The sequence below is a fragment of the Pterocles gutturalis genome, unplaced genomic scaffold (genome assembly GCF_000699245.1).
Source record: "Pterocles gutturalis isolate BGI_N339 unplaced genomic scaffold, ASM69924v1 scaffold20596, whole genome shotgun sequence".
Classification (NCBI taxonomy): domain Eukaryota; kingdom Metazoa; phylum Chordata; class Aves; order Pterocliformes; family Pteroclidae; genus Pterocles; species Pterocles gutturalis.
Genome location: NW_010103530.1, coordinates 1,750 through 15,470, shown reverse-complemented (window position 1 = coordinate 15,470; position 13,721 = coordinate 1,750). Strand labels below are relative to the sequence as shown.

At 38.7% G+C, this 13,721-nt stretch overlaps 1 protein-coding gene across 1 annotated transcript in view; it reads right to left on the bottom strand.

The window, feature by feature from the left end:
• LOC104471412 (partitioning defective 3 homolog) overlaps positions 1–7,471 on the bottom strand; it is a gene marked incomplete at both ends in the record, with an annotated part of 28,338 nt that extends 20,867 nt beyond the window's left edge. The window contains one exon of the mRNA XM_010086748.1: positions 7,321–7,471. Coding sequence (XP_010085050.1) covers positions 7,321–7,471 — 151 coding nt within the window. The remainder of the gene's footprint in view (positions 1–7,320) is intronic.
• Between the last annotated feature and the right edge of the window lie 6,250 nt (positions 7,472–13,721).

Below are 13,721 nucleotides of genomic sequence, written 5' to 3'. Positions count from 1 at the left end.
TGGAAGTACACATATAAAATTTGGAAAAAAAAGTTACCTAATTCTATTGCCACCAAATTCAAATAAGTTTTAACACTGTTGTTAAAATGGTTAAATTAGAGCCATCACCTAGACAAAGGAGACATAATAAGGACTCAACATTATTCTTTGTTCAGTAGCAGACTTCACTGGGTTAATTCGTGACAGCAGCAATTAAAAGATGATATTTAGAGGACTCTTACAAACTAGTAAAACACCATTTCAAAGTAAAAATCAGTTTTAATGTGCATATAAATATTACAAAGCCACTATCACTGCTGCTGTTATAGGGATAAATACATACACATAATTATATTTTCCAGTAACCATTTCAATGCATAAGATTTCATAACAATTTTCAATCTGCTGTATAAAAAGCAGAAGCAACTTTTAAACATACAGAAAACTTGTATGCCATCAAAACCAACTAAAAAGCTATAAAGACTATCAGAAGGAATAATATTTTCATTGCAACGCTTTGTAACGTAATTATGGTTTAAACTGAATAAATCTGTTTTTCAGGATACATGCATGAGATGCAGAGTTGAGAGGATGAAGGTTATACAATATCATTTGGAAGATGGTAGCAATACAGAATTATCACCATTTAACATTTTAACTTGGAATAAACAGAGGTTACTTCTGTATCTAGAAACACTAAGCTAAAATTTCCTGTAACGAAAATAAAGATTTGCAAATCCGGATGGAAATTATTTAGTTATCATGCAGTGAGGGTGGTGAGGCACTGGAACAGGCTGCCCAGGGAAGTTCTGGATGCTCCACCCCTGGAGGTGTTCAAGGCCAGGCTGGATGAGGCTTTGAGCAACCTGGGCTGGTGGGAGGTGTCCCTGCCCATGGCAGGGGAGTTGGACCTAGATGATCTTTAAGGTCCTTTCCAACCAAAACCATTCTATGATTCTATGATCTGAGGCAACGGCTAATTAAGTGTGATTCTTTCACATTAGCTGCACATATTTTTTTATGTGACAGAATCTCTTTAAAAATATTTTTTTCTCCTAGATATTGATACTCGACTCAAAAAGATCTGTCATTTACAATGTTTGGTCCTAACTCTCACTACACACAAAATTGTTTCTAATGAATGATCACGACACTACATTAATTTTATTTCTGGAAATGTATTATATTACTAAAATAATTAGTAAAATTGTCACACCTCATGAGAAGAAAAGCACTAGTTTAATCAACCGTTAATCTGACAACAAACTGTAGATTATTCTAAAACTCTAATGAACTGCAGTAATATATACCAAAACTCATATTTCCATAACATAAACTCCTTGTAGGGACACATTAAATATTTTCACCCTTTATTTTTACTACAGATATGGAAAAAATTTGTAGAATTAGGGGAAAATAACCTGGAAAGGTTTCAGTTACCATCACTACCTTTGCATACAATTATTAAAAAAAAACCAAGTAAAACCTTCTGCATAAAGAGTAGCTAAAATCTTCGCTGCACTACATAATACATTTTGAATAGCTTTCCAAAGGGGGAAAAAATGGCTTCAAAAGAGATCACTGAAGAAGGCTGAAAAAGTGGCTGGAAGGAAAAGGTACTGCATGGAGAACATCTCATCACTGTCAAACTGATATGAATGTGTTCAGTTTGCGTAACAGCTGATTCTTTACCCAGCAATAGCTTCTTTGATGGACAGGTTAATGTTCAGCCTGGTAATGTACTTCTTTCCAAACATAATGCCTACAAGACTGTTAACTCTGTTAGTTAATAATGTCTCCAAAGAATTGATTGTGAAAAGGTATAACCTTATGGCATTTGGCAGATTGAACTTCCCATTTGAGAGGCTACAGTAATTCAGTAACATTTTTAACTTTTCACTATTGTTCTTTATATCTGACAAGGGTAAAGACTGACATTTTAATAGTTGCTTTGGAATTAAGGAGAAAACCCTTCTGACGTGCCCATGCTTTTCACTGCAGATGAAGCTAAAAACAGGTGAAAGGCTTCACCTTCAGCAGATGGTTAGACAGACCTCAGCAATGGACTCAAGTTGTCCTTTGTAGAGAGCTCATCTGAAGTGGACAGAAAATACCCTTGGAGAAAGCAACTCTGCAAGTGTTGTGAGAAACATTACAAGGAAACATCAAAGAAACTTCAAACCTACTAATCATCAGTATATTTGACTGATCTACAAATCTAAGATTTTGTTCGAGCTGACTACCAACCTCTCCAAGACATTAATTTTCCCCTGGGCTAGAAAAGTACTATAAAATTTAGACTCTGAACACACTTCAAGTCCAGTTTTGCATATATTAATTCAACTTCAGAAAGGTAATCTGTAATCATACGTAGTATTTTGGACAGTGTAATAAGGAAGGGAAAACATTCTCCCTTTCAAGTATGTCTCATCCCAGGACAATGAGGCTCAAATTTCTTGAACAAGTTACCAATCTAAACACATGTAGCCCGAGGATAATACCAAACTATGGGGTAAGAAGGGTTCCCATCTGTCTGTGCGGAAAAAGAAGTCTCAGAGCTCCAGTACCAAATGGCTGCTCTCCAGGTCTATGACACCTTCAGCTTAGAGGGAAAAATACACCAAACTAACACTTCAAACCTGTAACTGTATAGACCTGTAACACACCAGAAAATAGTTTGGACCTGCATTAAACCACCAACATAAAGTGTTTCAAAAAAACCCTGAGCATACACAGTATCAGAAATGAACAACAGGCTTACTCATGATGAACCCAGCTACTCCAGGTCCTTCTAAAGCATGAAAATCCCTGAAGTTTGGTCAATCTGTTTGTGGTAACAACTTGGCTCCCATACTACACTGCATTCTCATGGTACTGTATCTAGCTTGGTCCTTGTGCTTTTGCTATTGCTTTCTCTTTAAATGAAGGTCTAAGAAATCTGTTGAACACTTATGATTTGTTTAAAATCAAGTCTTACTTTATGAGTGACTCTCATGAGCATTTTAATCTCGCAGGATTCAGACCAATGGTACACTTCAAGCCTCTTCCACAAGTAGAGGGCCTTTCTGACATGGAAAGTGATTCCTAACATGCCTGGCCAAGAAAACAGTAACAGCTACTCCTGTGATGAATAATTAAGCACTAACCAAAGTAATAAACAGAGTAATAAATAAGAGAAATAATAACAAAAGAAAATAAGTGTTGATGATTATAATCGTAGTGATGACACTTCCTACAAGAAGGATACAGAGAATTGTGCAAAAAGAAATTAGAATTTCTCAAGATCTTAATTTGTTTATTTTTCACTAATAGCATATTTGTCCGCAGCAATATACTGAGCTTTGGCAAAATACTCACATATTCTAATTTTCCAAGCTAAATAGAGGTGGGATTGGGAATACATGTGGGGGAAACGTCTAAGGACAAAAATGTGTCTACTATATCCAGGCTTGGGATCTAAAGAGAGTGCTCAGATCTGTCAAGATTACTGTAGCAGACCACCACATTCTGACGAGACTCCTGGCAGGAGAACTGCACTCTGCTTGTGAAGGATTATTTTCATTTCTTTGACACACACGCTCTACATCTCTAGCTAATTTTTTTTCAGTAGTGCTTCCTCATGATTCTATGTTTAAGATAGTAATTATTTATGTAGAGAACAAAGTACTTCCTGTTGCGTAGGAACTATCAAATTTTACAAAGTTCTGGGGGATCCTTCAGGATGAAAACCAGATTCAGTGCAAGCTATTGTTATTCTGTGTACCCCCGATAAATAACTGTTGTTTAGTCACCGTTAGCAACAAAACCCACCATGTTCAGAAAAAAATATCAGCAACTAGAAGAAAGACATGAAAGAGGACTTTGTACTAAGCTGTTTGTTGAATAAGAATAATTTATAGAGACAGCAGCTATGTATTTGTGTATTGCAAAACTGAGGAGCATAACGGGTGATACACAAGAATGGTGCATCAGAAGAGACTTGAATTTTTAATCACAGAGCCAAGCAAACCAGCATAACACAGTTGTTATTCTGAATGTACTAACAGCATGCAACCTGCAGATATTAAAAATAAACAAACAAACATAAGGGTTTATTATAGCCATCTAATTCTTAGAAGAGAACACCCAATTTGTATAAATAAAAAAATGTCTCATCAAAACAAAAATATAATTCCCAAATACAGATAGTGGTATCTCCTCTCCATCAGAAATTTTCACTGAAATATTATGAAGTGAAAAAGAATAAGAAAATCTATGATAGCAATAATCATCTAGAAAAGTAGATCAACATAAGAACCATCAGAAACATTAAAAGATTCATGTAGACTTTTTGCAGTAAGTAAACATTATTTTACATAATTTAAAACATGTTCTAAAATTGGTATTTTATTCCCACTCTCACAGCAAGGATCTGACAAACAGTTCTTGCTGTCAGTTTTGGATTGAAAGAGTAAGCAAATTGTCCTAAATACCTTTCCTGAAAATTACATTAAATGTGTTTAAAAGAAACAAAACTCTCTTGAAAGTTCTGTTCCAACTTTAAGCAATGACTGAAAAGAGCAGGCATTTTCCAGACCTTGAGATTATCACTTTTGAATAGTCTAACTTGGGAAGGAAGAAAACTCAAAATCCATAATTTTTATCCAACAGCAAAAGAAGCAGAAAGACCTATGCTTTCACACACGAAATCAAACTGTGACCTCCTCAACACAAGGTACTGAGAGTACTGAAAGTTTACACAGTTAAATCCATTGAGGGGTAAATAAAAAGACATCAGGTGATTCAGAGAGCCCATAAGTCAGCAGGCTCGTCGATATGGGGAGAGCACTCAAGGGAATCAGCACTGCATAAAACACTCCTTTTGGCTTGTTTTCATGTTCAGGACCAACCTGGAAAGGTACAGATCTCGAGTCTTCCTCAGCCAGATTGTCCCTAGGACTAATCCCCCTGCTTTTAGGACAATTTACAAGAGAGAAGGAAGACTCCGGAAGAGTCACGTAACACCACATATACATTCTGAAGAAAATAAAAAAAGTTCTGAGTTTTTTCACCTTATCAATGCTAACAGGACAGGAATTCCACCGCATAATAAATAACTGAGTCTTACAAAAATTAGCTACTCTGAAACAAGCAACTGTACCTATCTCTGCCAACAGGTGATAATACCTCTGTGTTGTATGGTGCTGCAGGAAAACATGCATGAAATAATATCACAAAAGATTATAAACACTGCAGTTTTAACTTGATGGTACTAATTAGTTCAGAAAAATTAACATATTAGAAAGCTGACTGCTACTTAAAAACTGGGTTTAAACATGACACCTGTGTGAAGCTGCCGTGATTGCAGAAGGGAACGACCCAGTTCTGGTGAGACCAGTTTTCAGTTATGCTGGACTAGATCATATTTTCTATGAGGTTTAGGCACAATTTGATTTTCCATGTGCTTCCAACTAAAGTATCCCTGGATATAAGTCACAATGAACCAATTTTCTACATAGTTGTTGGTTTCTGGAAACAATGCAGAAAAATGATGATTCAGAGGAAAGCAAAACACCAACTTTAGGTTATAAAACTCTTACAAAATGCAGGATGGATTTTTTTTTTCCCTATGTCTGCATTGCAGAGGAATCCAAAAGCATTAGATTTTAAGACCTTTGGAAAGACTTTTTGAAATATCAGTTACCGGCTACTACTAAAGGAATGATACCAGACTGATGAACCACTAGTTCAATTTGCCATGGCAAGTCCTGTGTTCCTTCAACGTGGAAATAAAGTGCATTGCAGACACACATGCACACAGATTCTCTCGGGGTTTCTTCTCCCATCACTGGACAAGGTGTTTAAGCGATAACTCGTTAACGCTTATATGAGCTCTATGTGTAAATCCTCTGCAACACTGATGGAAAAAGCAGAAGGTAGTACTTTGCAAATATTTTATCTAAAGCCTTGACACCACAAGAACTAGTCCCTTCTATGGGAGAGTACTGTTCAAGACTTCAAATTATTTTATCACTTCTTGAATTTGTCAACAAATAAATGGTTTTTTAAATTGTTCTCTTTAAGAGCATATGACTTTGGGTGAAAAGGTTTCATGCTTCCTTGATTTTCAGGAATATAATTTTTCTTCTGGTCTGCACGAAATGTAATGCAACAGAACAGAATATGATTTATTTCTAACTACTGTTGCCCAAATACACAAAAAAGAGACAAAAGACTTAATTGATGAAATATACTAAGTAGAAAATTTGTGGATTTTCAGAGAGTTTAACAACAGTGTTATTCTACTACAGCATGAAAAAAAGCAAACTGAAAAATACAAAAATTCAACAAAAACCTCAAATAACTCCAAAACAGAGTGAAGTATTTATATACAAATTGTTGACTGGAAAAAGCCTAAGTGGTGGACTTTCATTTTCTAAAGGCTGAAAATCAATCTCAAGGAATTAAAAACTAAGTTCAGCCTTGCATCATATTACGCTTATAGCGGAATCTTCCAATATAGTCTGTGCGTGTCAACTACAATAAAAAAAGCCCCAGATTTAATGTCCACATATTCTGTTTAAAACTTGCAACTCAAGCAAGCAATTGTCACGTCTTCTGTCAGGTGCTATTTTCATCAAGCTGCTTTTTGTGTTTAAATTTGAAAATCCTTTCAAACTAATCCCATCCTAGTCAGTAAATCCAACCACTCCTGTGGCAAGACAAGTCTTTATTACCTAGCTCTGTACATCGGAAGCTGAACTGCTGCAGAGCAACCGCTAATAACCTCATTATCCACTGGGGCCATGCAGATGGTATGGCACAGAATCTGCACAAGGGAAGCTTGAAATTAGTTATGAGGTTTTAAAATTGGTGTCCTGCAAAGCAAAAATTCAAACAAATTAATGAAATACTCAAATTAGCATAAATGGATGCAAGTTTGCCTTATTTATTTTTGTACTTTAGTATGACTGAAACAGAGGAGAAGAAATGCTGAAATTAATCATAAATTCCCATGAGTCACTGACTTTCAGGCGAATGAAGGCTCAGCATGGAGACTTGACCAGCCAATAATTTATTGTCCCAGATCAGACACTGCAAAACCATGTTAAATTCACCCATTATTTCTTCCATTACCTGCCACAGGACACAAAATTCACTTTATGATTCTATTTACTGACTTTCTCTCTCACATTAACTATCCAGAAGGCTTGTGTGCAACCATGCTAAGGCACGTTCTAAGTTGGTCGGTGCAACCTCTGTCTTCCCTCATTCCAACACACATAACACATTAATCGCCCTTCGGTGCATTACGGAGAGGGACAAAACCACACCCCGGTGAGCAGAGCTGATGGGACTCACCCATTATCCTGCTCAGCGCCACGTTCCTTGTGGGCGACTCGCTGAGACCTTCGATCCCGCCGTAGAGGGAGTGGGAAATCCTCCGTTCCCGGTCATCCAGCAGCGTCTCTATGGGCAGCTCAGGCCCAGAGGGGCTCCCAGGTGACTCCAGCTGCACAGAGAGAGGAAAATTAGCACCCAGGGTCCATTTAGCGGCATGGGGGAACTGTAACAACTTGCCTAAGGCCCAGACCTGTCTGGGCACCAAATGAGCTAGAACTTCTCACCCTGGACAAAGATAATTTGCAATGACAGCTCCGCTTAATGACCAACTTTCTGAGACACTTTACACTGCACCTCTCATGGTGCTCTGTCAAATTTCAAATCCTTCAGGAGAAAATTGGTGAAAAAAAGCCTTTGCATTTTGGTGTCTCTTTGTTGGATAGTTTTTTTAAACAGACAGTTTTGGCTTTTTTCGACAGTATCGGGCAGACAGCTGAGCCATCATTCCCACACTGACAGCCTGTCAGAACAAGGCCCATCAGGAGCGGGCAGCAGGAACTCCGCTTGGAATTGGGTTTCTGGTGCTTTTTGAAGTGCTGCAATTTGCTTTCAAATGTAACCATCATGGAAACCCCCAGGAAACCCCACCACACACATTAGTAACTGATACACAAACACTCATTTTGCAGTTAGGAGGGAAAAGAAAAAAAGAAGTTGGGCTTCACATTCACTTTTATTTTCTTTTTTTTTTTTTTTTTTTAATTTATGATGAGTTCTTTGCTCTGCCTTTCCTGGCCGCAGGGTGCAGAGGCCCCGCGGACTCTGTTCAGTCTGGAAGCTTTCCTGATCCCTGGCACTGCCACAGCATCCAGGCAGAGCCACAAAAACCAGAACTGGCAAAATCTGAGGTGCCCCCTCAACCCAGCCCTCCTGCCGTGGAGCTGCCAGGTCCCTGCTCACCACGACCCCAGGCACACCTCCCCAGGGCATTACGAGGCAGATGAAGTAGGTGGTGGAAGAAGCGATGGAGACGGGCTGCTTGGCCACATGCACAGAGAAGAAGACTACGCATACGGCCACCCCCCTGCCCCAGCTGCCTTCCATCAGAAGGCTCCCGGAGCAACTTCCCAGCTCAGCCCTTGTTTGCAGAAGCTGGTCATTCCTTGTTTTCCTGCATATGCCTCTCAGATTTTTCAAAGAGAGGAAAAAGCCTAGTTTTCCTCAGTGAGTCCCACACAATCAGAGCTCAAAGAAAAGCAGCACCTGTGCAAGGCAAAGAAAGAAAACAACCTGGTATCATCTAGCTGGGCTTAGCCACAGGCAACTCCACTGCCAAGGCAGCCCCCGGGAGCGAGGAGGACAAGCACCTGTGTGCTCACCGGTCAGGTCGGATGCCCAATTTGTCAGCACCCAGTTGCTTACTGCAGACATAAGAGACAACCCACACTGTCACCCAGGTCTTGCACCATCCAGCCTTCCTGCCCCTAAAGCTCTTGGTTCACCCGAGCTCCAGCACTCTGCCGGTACTCAGTAACGCTACTAAAGGAGCTTTGCCAAGACCATTAAACTCACCTAAACAGTGTGAACCGAATCCAGCTCTATTAAAAAAAAATACAAATATTAAAAAATAGATGTCTTTTGCAGGGTAATTGTATGAACTTACACATCAAAGTGCTAGCTGTTCTCACCCACACACCTCTTCGTATTGAAGTGTATAGTTAAATCTCAAGAACAATGTCCTTACACAAATCCCACAGTATATACTTTATACATATTGAAATACAGCAGGGAACAGAAAGTGCAAGATATGGAGCACACTGCAAACTCTTTGAAGCCACTGGGAACCAGGAATGCTTATTCCACAGGACCGGTCTCCAAATGAGCACAAGAAGAGCAGTTCATAGTTTCAGGAATTACAATAACAAGCAACTTGTTTGTTGGTTGTTTTTTCTTTAAACAGTTGCCCATTATTAATCACTCCACCCGCAATCCCCAGATGACTAAAAATCTGCTTCAAGGGCTACAAAGCACTCAGGGGCAGCCTCCACAGCAGAGGCTTTGAAGTCAGCCTGATGGACTAACAACTTCTGACATTTGGGCGCTGGCATACCGCCCAGTACAAGGAGGGGTGGAGGTCTGCAAAACACCGCGTTACAAAGTCGAGGAGACCACAATCGGGAGGTCTCAGAGCCTGCAAAAATTATTATTTCTGTTCAAAGCCATCATCTGTTTAATATAAATGAGATATTTAATGAAGTTCCAAATTGTAGACTTATCTCTCCCAGTTTGATAAGCACTGGGGAGATTTACTGCATCGGAGGGTCAACACAATTACAATTGGAGGCACGTCAAGCCGCAGGAGAATAATAAACTTGTGATGCAAGTGAATTAGACTCAGTAAGGTTTAAATTGTGAAATGAGGATTTGTTTTATTAGTTTTTTTAAATTGCAGATTACAACTGACAGCTTTACTGAAAAGTAAATTAAACAATATTTGTAGCCTCTGTTATAAAGGAATCCAAGGCAAATTCAAAAGAACAGAAACATTAAATTCTGAAACACTGTAAGAAAAAAAAGCACAGCAACACTGGACTGCTTGAAAGCTTAAACTTGCATGATAAAGGCATTAAATGATGAACTAACCTTTATTTCACTGCCTTTAAGTAAGGTGTGAAAATATCAAAGTGCTTTGGGATTTATTCTCCCAGTGCTATATTGATGACTTTATGTAACAAGTGTCCAGCTTTCAGTGAGCCATATCGCACAGTCCTTCTTCATGTGACAACCCATCAACTTTCAAACTCATTTGTAGTAAGGTGTCAAGAGATTTTCAGAAAGATACTGACAAGAAGAAAGCTCTGAATCAGAGAAATACATAGAAATTCACTCCTGGTAATGCAGTAAAGTATAGAGTAAATAAAAAACAGCAGGAGCGTTGCATTTAGATGGCCATGTTTTGTAAAGTGAATCATGTATTTTATAATTTTCATGGGGAAAACTATTTCCATTTCTAATTAGCATCTCAAAAGACAGCCAGCTACACAAATATTTTACAAAAGATGCAATGTCTTTTATAAAATAGACAACATTAGACAGGAACTACACAACTAGCTTTCACCATAAAAAAAATTATTTTCTTTACATTGTTAACAAAAAGTTTGTGTAAGAAAAAATACACTGAATTTGGAACCAGTGCTGTGGGCAAGACAAAGAGACCGACAGTCCAAAGCAAGATTGCAGTTCAAAAAAAATTTTGTTCTTCCTGATGCATTTCTAATAAAGAGCTTGAATTACACATTCCAGTTCCTTCCCTTAGCCGATATCAGTGCTATGCAGTATAATTTAATTTGATTAACTGATAAAGAGCAGGTAATATAAACAAACATGTATGAACCCTGACCTTCATTAAAGGCCTGACAATGCAAGTAAGCTAGGCAGCAACTGTCCCCTATACTTCTTATGAACAGCTAGCTGGCCCTAGCGGAAGCACTTCCTGGTGTGACAGTTCAGAGTCATGGACAGGCTGAGACAATCTGGAGACAATCTAGTCCAACTTCTTACTTGAAGCAAGGTCAGCAAGACAGGTTGCCCAGTGCCTTGCCCAGTTGGGTTTCAAATACATCCAAGGACAAAGACTCCAAAACCTCTCTGGGCAACCTGTGCCAGTGGTTGACCATGCTCTCAGAACATAATTTCTTCCTTATGTTTAAAGAAATTTCTTGTATTTCAGTTTGTGCCTGTTGCTTCTTGTCCTGGCATTGGGCAGCCCTGAGGAGAGTCTGCATTGGTCTTCTTAATTCCCCCCATCACGTATTTATAGGCACTGGTAAGATCCCCGAGCCTTCTCTTTTCCACGCTGAAAAGAGTTCCCTTTCTGGGTCCTAGCACTGATCAATAATAAATGATCATATTCATAAAAATGCAATAAAACTTTACATGCTACAGATGGCCTGTAGCTCCTTCTCTCTCCATTCTCTTAAAATAAAAATAGAAACAAAAAAATTTTTTTTTATTTTTTTTTTAAATAAAAAAGGTCTCTACCCTGGCCCTTTGTCATTCAGATAAGAACCAGCTGTTTGCTAAAGCACTGTCTGTACTAACCAGTGCAGCTGCTGCTTATCTAGATGATATAAGGACAACTAATGTGGTCCTTTTTACTTAAACACCACCATCCATCCTATCTGAACTTATGCACATAAATATGAAAAAAAGTTTATGCACAAGAACACTGCCAAAATATTCAAAGCATAAACAAACTTTATTTTTTTTTTTTTTTTAAGCAACAGCAATCAGACTCCCTTTTTCCTTCAGAAAGTAAATTATCCAAATACTGGCATGTAAGCATTGTGGATTTTAAAGAAGTTAGTATACAAATCTGCTATATATTACACGTCATGCAAGGTACTGAAGCTCTGACACACAGAATTATTGTCCAGGCTTTTTCCTTTCCTATCTGTGTACTGTGGCTGAGAAGTCCAAAATGCTTCAATTTCCTTTTTCAACAGAGATACTTTTACAATACTACTAGCAATATTAAATACGGTTTTCTTTGTTACCACCCAAATTGGGATCCTGCTTTAGGGACAGACTTTGCAAGATGTGAAAATGTAGGTAACTGCCAGTAAAAGGGTCAGTTTTGACTTATATGCACAATCACGGGCTAGTAAAAGTACAATGGGTACAGTGTTTCTAAGAACAATTGTTCTGACAATGTTAGAAGGCAAGCAGAAGACAAAATTGCTTTCAGAATGCTGCGAGGGAACCCGCACAGCGTTGCAAAATGTAGTTAGATGGTAGGAGCAGAAGAAAAGCAGGTAGAAATGCAAAACAGAAGACACTATGATAATACAAAATACAAAACCATGTATGTACTTTCCAAACAATTAACTTTTAAAAATATTTCTTGAGATGTTTATTGTTTGAAATTTGCATAAGTACACTGGAAGTCATGCACCCAAAAGATCAGCAGAGGCCTAAAGGCAGACTATTCATGAGTACTGTACTAGAAGCTCAGGTAAAATGTGCCACAATTAAAACAATAAAAACAACGATATGGCCAAAGAAATCAAGAGAAAAGGAAGAATTTAAGCAGCACCCTTCAGAGGATGCTCAGAATGTAAAATGTTCACTAAGGACATCAGTCATAGGAAGGTACACAGGGAATCAGTCAGACCACTTGATGGCAAGACTGGAAGGGTTACTGAGGGACAAGTCTACAGTAGGGAAGCTCAATCATGTCTTTGCCTCAGTCTTTACTGCTGAAGATATCGGAGATTTCCACACCTGACCCCATTCCTTGTAGCAAATAAGGAGAGGAGTGAGATCAGCCAGAAGAAAATACACAGGAGCACCAGACTAGATTGGTAGGTGAGAAGTTAATATGTCACCCAGGTTGGGTGGCATTCTCACAAAAGCCCTGAAGGAACTCCACCATGAAATTGCATAACTGCTGGCCAAAACGTTCCACATACTGTGACAAATGGCCATGGTGCCAGAGGACTGCTGGTTGCCTAAATAGATAGAGGCCATCTTGGGAACTACAGGCCACGCGTCTGACATCCTTCCAGATAAAATGGTGGTATTTACAATGAAGAGTAAGATGACATTGCATGATGGAAATGGGTCTATGGGGAAGGCAGATGTCCATGGGGAAATCCTGCCTCATTGGGATGATGGAGTTGCACAAGCATGGCAGTAAGCTCTCCGAGCTCTCAGGCAATGTATCGGACATGGCATATTTGCATTTTCAAAAAGCCTTTACTTGGGCTTCATATCAAAGATTTTAAACAAACTAAAGAAACTAAGTTTTCATGGGACTGGACTAAGTTTTAATTTTCTGGATTGAAATCTGGCTAAAGGATTGGAAACAAAGATCAGTCTTCAGGGTGAAAAGTCAGCTGTAGGTTCTCCCATGGATCATGGCTGAGAACAGCCCAGACTCATAAGCAGCTTTATCAATGACTGGAAGAAGGGATTGAAAAGTGAAATCACTGTGTTTGGAGAAGACACTAAAGCCCTTTTGATACTTAAATGAACGCCAGAAGGTCGTCACCAAACTAATCTAGTGAGAAAAGAAAAAAAAAAAAAAACCCACAAACCTGTTATATCAATTTCAAAGTAGGTAAAATGCATGCAGCGAAAAATGATGCTGAATGTTTTATACTTCCACACATACTGGAAAAAAAATAGATGTTTGCTTGTTTCCTTTCTTTTATAATGAAACCACTCATTTGAAAAATCTCTCTTGCTGATCTGTCTACCAGTCAATTTATTTAAACAGCTGATGAGGTCCTTATATGGTTTGGATTCACGACTGTTTCTCCGCTTCATGGTATGCTGCTTTTTCAACTCAGCAACCAGAGCAAAAATGAACAGAAAAGCAGGAAGAAATTTGGGGATCTGCAAATTATTTGCAAATC